The following is a 6248-nucleotide window of genomic DNA, read 5'->3' as shown; positions in this document are numbered from 1 at the left end:
CTGTCTTCTTAACCTTCAACGAAATCCCGACCCGGAGGCACAGTTTGGTTTACGGGTAACTGTGATGAATGCAAAACGTTGTAAAATCCTTATCATATCGATATCATTTATGTGATTTATTAGATGTAACGATAATGTCTTCCATTCGCTTTTAAGTTTAGTTTCACTTGTTTAAGACTATTTTAAGCATCTTTCGATAATAGATTTAGTTTTAAGATTTCATTTACTTTCACTTACATTGTCTTCCGGTTTGTTTGTTTTGCTTATGTAAATAATGTAAATAAAATTCTTTTACTCTTTAAGCTAAACTACACATATATTCATTTTTTATAGATGGATTTCTATGAATGATCAAAATTTACTTGGAAACCCATTGCGAGCCAAGTTTTCAGAACAAATTTATAGATATATTGCAATAAGATTTTTAACGTACTTTTACATTGTCTTCCGGTTTGTTTGTTTTGCTTATGTATATATATTGTAAGTAAGATTTTATGCTATTAGTTTAAGATGAACTGCATATTGTACTTATTCTACTAATGCTACTACTTATTGTTTATATAATTCTTTGCGTTTCTGAAATAAATGAATTATTTTATAAAACTTTGCATTGTCTTGTAATCTGAGAATATTTGCTTTATTTGTGGAAATTAGTCAGGGAAAAACAGCCTTTTTAACATTTAACTCCAAAAACGATTTTCTTTCTTCTGTCGCGTAGCTCTGAATGCATTAATCCACGCTATCATTAGTCGCGATGTATGAATGGATAGCAATTTGTGTAATATTTTGACATTATTGTAATCCCGTGAACGCTTCGTGCATATCTCAGTATAGTGGAAGATGCATCGCAAGCTATTAAAGAAATAAATAATGACTCATATTAATGAAAGTAAATGCAAGACCGAATCTCGACCGTCTATTTCAATATTTGATATTCGATGATATTGAAGGTGTTCGGTGAATTTCGCCACTTGTTATCATAAATAAAGTTTCATTTATTGGCTTAAATTGTCTCAGCCTCAGCTAATCTCTTCAAATCGTAATTGTATATCGCACTGTAAATTAAACAAGTTGTCCAACCCTGGGCATGGTAATCGTTTAATGTTGTATGTATTTACTTTCCCGACATGATTGTCTTTAAGCTTGTTGTCCATTAAGTCTTTTTTAATTAGCGAAAACACTTTCAAGCACTGTCGTCCACAATGTCTCCAGAATGTGTTTGTACAAAGAGGGGAATGATTATATAAAGAAGAGCTTCCTTGGAATTTGCCTACAAATGATTTCAAAGCGTTCTTCCGCACACTGCCCAATGCATGCCGAATTTCATGTGGAAAATATGTCAAAACGCATAGCGGAATGGTCTCTCTGGCGGATCTTGCGATGAGCTATACGATTCAGTTAAATAGGGCACAATCTCTGAACGTTATCCCTTTGCAGCTGACGTACCGGAATCGAGCATCTCGATTATCCAAAACATTGCCCACACCCATCTAATTGACCCAAAAAATTCTTCCGAAAACAATGCTTCTGTATCGGTGCCTACCGCTGGCCAATCAAAAACTTTAATTTTTCCATCAGAATTCATTATTCGGACAGTCGCGCTTACTATTATTTGCCCCTTAGGCTTATCTAGGCTTTGTCTCCACACCGGAATTGACGATAAAGATTTGCTTCTTCAACATGGCCTGTAACGAACAGTCAGCCATTACGAATGCCAGCCCCATTCATAGTAATATTCTTACACAATTCACAAGCGATGACTCCGTTGCCGACAAAAAGTTCGCAAACTATTTAACATCGCTACCAAAAATGGCTATCTCCGCATCATACGGACATCCTATTGGTTGAGAATCATATTCCTCAACCTCATAGTCGTGTAAACATGCAATCGCGTCATAGTAAAACCATTGATAAATCTGAGTATAGTTGCTTTAAATACATCGTGGGCTACAAAAGCCCTCAAAGCAGTTTATTAGCGAAAGTCAAAAACAAGCTGTCTATTACACTATTGTCCATGGTTTTGCACAAAGCCAATTAACGATCACAACAATTAAGTTTTACATACTTTTACAAAGCTATGAATGCCATGTGCAATGTTCGGGGATGATTGACTTTAGCAAAGTCAAAAATCAAAATTTCTGGCTGTGGCCAATACTGAAGGCGTATTGTCCTAATATGTGGATCCATAAGTATGCAATGCAATCATGCTGCTTACTTCGAAGAAAGCAGAATAAATGCGATCGTTGAAGCCGTAACCTTCTCTTTCGTCTAAACACATACGTTCCGAATTCCATCTAATATTAGTAATCACAATGGAATGAGGGGAAACGCCGTCTTGTTCGCGTATGATAAAATTTTCACCAAAATCACAGAATACTTTGGCAAGGAGTCATGTGTCTGGGCACTAATCAATGCAATATTATTGTCATGAGCAAGCTTTGCAATGTGATGTTGCTCGTCATCGCTGACTGTTACTAGCAGAGTCCTCAGTCAATTTTCCGGTATGTAAAACCGTACGCACATAGTTATTGAGTTCAGTCAATTTCTCATAGCAAGCTTTTGAGCGGTTTCGCCTAATGTCTTTCTCAGCATTCTTGGGAAAACTGCAGATTGATCGATTTCACTCCTCCTAAAACGATGTTCTTCGCTATTTCTAAACCTAAGCCATTCAAGCCAAATAAATATATATATATATATATATCACACTTGGCTATTCGCTGCGTGTCAAGACCAAATACATGTATTCGGCATGAATAGAAAGTGTCGTCGACATTGTCAATGGAATTTTCCTTAGCAAATACCAAAAACTTGTATCTCTAGCTAGAACGATGACGGATTAGTTTTAATGCTGAAAAGCAAAAATTCGTAAAATATGTCTTCGGTACTGGAACTTTGTCAACTACCGCAGCAGATATTTTCGCTTCCATCATTCGCCACCGTAGACATTATTGCATTTAATGAAACCTGCGGGTGGAGGTGCAATGCCACCGGAAGTAGATTCACCTCTTAATTGAAAAGTTTTCGACATTGGTGCAAATAAAACCTTTGAAGCCTTTTTATATATATATATGTATATATATAATTCATTTTCTTCTAAAGCCTTGTTTGACAACGGTAGTCTTAGTTTACATATATAGCAACACACAACCAGTTAATATCGTTAACTTGAAATTCAAATAAGACAATTTTCCTTTCCGTTCTCGATGACGATTCACGACTTTCTTCCTCGAAAGTACGTAATCCAATCTCTTGCAGGAAAAATATTTATATTTCAAGATTTCTTTTTTTATAATTTATTTATTTATTTATTTATTTTGTAAGCCTGCTATGAAAACTCTTTTCTTATCTTGCATTAATATACATCCATACTTTGCCGCTCTTGACTACATTTGTCCGTTTACCCTCTGAAAGCTGCAAGAACACAAAAAATGCCGACAAATGGTTTAAGATGAGCATGTACATGACTCAGATGTAGCTACAAACAATATTTAATGTATAGGTGTCGCCAATAGGTTGTGATTTGTGTCGGATTCGCCAAAATTATTCACAACCAAAAAAATAGTCAAAAAAAATCTTGTTCAGTCCGCTAATACATTAACCCAAAAAAAAAAAAAAAAAAAAAAGAAGAAGAAATTATTTGTGCATACATAGGGCACTTTTGAAATGCAACCACCCAGCCTTTCGCCCACTGTTAATATCAGTCCAATGTGAATATGGCTTCGTGTTCGCGCTTTTCCTACGTATTTCATCATGATATGTAATTTGCCGACTTGTGTTTCTTTTCCAAATATTTAAATAGGTTTTCTCTCCTTTTTTTCCCATGAACTCGATTAATCCAAACACAATTACTGCTTAGATATTTCTTTTTAACGTAATCTTTAGTTTTTTGTTCTTGTTGTATATTCTCGGAATTTCACAATCTCTCACTGTTGATGAGGTGTTTTTGTTTGATGCTAAGGATTGCATTCCTGTTCATTTTTTTGTCTGCTCTTTTCTCATTACCTTTGAAAATTTCTCCGAACATGTTTAAACATGTTCATTGAAAATTCTTACTCCTAAAGCAAAAGTATACGCTTACGTTTGAAATAATTTTCTAAATTTAAAATCTGTTTAATTCTTTGCGTTTCTTTTATGTATATATGAATTTATCTTGATTAGATAATAAATTTTGAATATTTTTTAATCTATATCCATATGTTTGACAGTACATTAAAATTACCATTCCGTATATAGGAAAAACAAACGATGAAAATAAATTTTGTCGATTTGATTTAACCAAAGCTTTTCGTCTGCTAAACTAGCCATTGTTTGGATGTAGCAAAAAGAGAGGCAAAAAAGGTTAGCTTGTCCAAGTAATGGCCGCTTGATTCCGTAATACAATTATGAAAAGGAAGTTATCAGATGGCAAACAAACACACGCAATAGGCTGAGACAATCCCCATAAAGCACTGAAAATTTCAAGATGTCTTTCGCTTATATTAAATTCGCATGAAGATGAACTCCATGTGCAAATAACTCAAAGGCTGACACAATTTCGACAAAATATTGAAAATTTCAAAATATAGATGAATTCGCATCGTAGATGCCGGCCAAATATCTATCACATATGTTAGATTCACATGAAGATCAAGTTCATGTGCAAATAACTCGAAGGCTGAGACAATCTCGAAAAAATACTGAAAGCTCGAAAATGTACATAAGTTAGCATTGCAGATGTCGTCCGAAGATCTTTCGCATATATTAGTTCCACAGATCCAAGTCCAAGCCCATGTGCAAATAGCCCGAAGGCTGAGACAATCTCGACAAAATATTCGCATATACACTGAAATATCTCGAAAAAACACTGAAAATTTCAAAATGTAGATTGCAGATGCCGGGCAAAGATCTGTTACACATATTAGTTTCACATGGAAATCAAGTCCATGTGAAAATATTATATTATATAAGTCATTTACAAATCTCACAATATGCAAAAAATGCCAAAAGTTTTATTTTTGTAGATATTCAGGCGACAGCCCAAGGCGCCTGCGACTTTTTTACATTGACTTTTTTCCCTTCCTTGCCTATTAGGGCTTTCTACAAAAAAAAAAAAAAAAAAAAAAAAAAAAAACCTGTGAGGTTACCTTGCAGTCCTTTCTTTTTCTCATTGCTAAAAACTTTACCTTTTTTCCTGTTTCGAAAATTTCGGCTAACGATGACACCGTCTCTCTCTGCCTTGTTCAATATATATTCATTATATATATATATATATATATATATAGATATTCTTGTATATTCTTTACTTGGTTTCAAATAATTTTAATTGTTAAAAATCGAATAATGGAATGAATAAGATAACAACAGCCTTTTAAATGGATACAAATTATCACGTACAGGAATATTTTGAAAAATTGTGAAATTCTCACAACTCAGCAAACAACCCCTAAAATATACACAAACACCTAATGACCGACCACCTACACAGCTTATCTACTATTTGCTTTAAGCAATGGAAGAGGACCAAATAAAAAAAAGGAAGAAAACCAGGGGTAAGGATTACAAGAATTCAGTGTGAGTTTTACAAAAGAAAAAGAGAGCAAGAAAGAGATAAACGAAATGAAAGAGCTGTAGTATTGCCGTGATATTAACAGCGTAAAAAAATTGTATAAATACCGAGTCTAAATAAGCGAACGGCATCAGTGAACATTTGCTAGCATAACTGCAAACTGCAAACATTCCAACAGTTCAACGAAGATGTTCGGTGAACGAGCGACCACGAAATTTACGAAAAGGCAAATTTCAACACCTTTCGCCACTAAACCTTCAACTAAGCAAGTGAGGAATTTGGTGAAATTTGTTAAAAAATCTTTCAACAGTTGGGAGAAGAGTAAAACGGTAAAGAATGACAAATCGATTTTCTACACTTGTTGTACGGAGGAAGAGCATCAGAATTGGCTCAATGAAGAGATCGATAAAAGACGCATCCTACCGTGCTGACCCGAGGTGGTGATTCTACATTAATCTACGGAACTGAAAATGCAACACACGTAACACGCTTTTAATTGCTTCAAAAGCAAACAACGTTGTATGACGCTGCACTACACTACAGAAAGCCGACGAAACGAAAAATTGCTGTCTTCTTAACCTTCAACGAAATCCCGACCCGGAGGCACAGTTTGGTTTACGGGTAACTGTGATGAATGCAAAACGTTGTAAAATCCTTATCATATCGATATCATTTATGTGATTTATTAGATGTAACGATAATG

At 34.7% G+C, this 6248-nt stretch overlaps 1 protein-coding gene across 1 annotated transcript; it reads left to right on the top strand.

The window, feature by feature from the left end:
* Positions 1-5733: 5733 nt before the first annotated feature.
* On the top strand, positions 5734-5976 carry LOC119644926. The gene has a single exon (XM_038044670.1). It carries the CDS (start codon positions 5734-5736, stop codon positions 5974-5976), a length of 243 nt encoding a protein of 80 aa, XP_037900598.1.
* Positions 5977-6248: the final 272 nt, after the last annotated feature.

Source organism: Glossina fuscipes, unplaced genomic scaffold (assembly GCF_014805625.2).
Source record: "Glossina fuscipes isolate IAEA_lab_2018 unplaced genomic scaffold, Yale_Gfus_2 1, whole genome shotgun sequence".
NCBI lineage: Eukaryota > Metazoa > Arthropoda > Insecta > Diptera > Glossinidae > Glossina > Glossina fuscipes.
The sequence above is the reverse complement of the archived record's forward strand: the minus strand, read 5'-3'. Positions and strand labels throughout refer to the sequence as shown.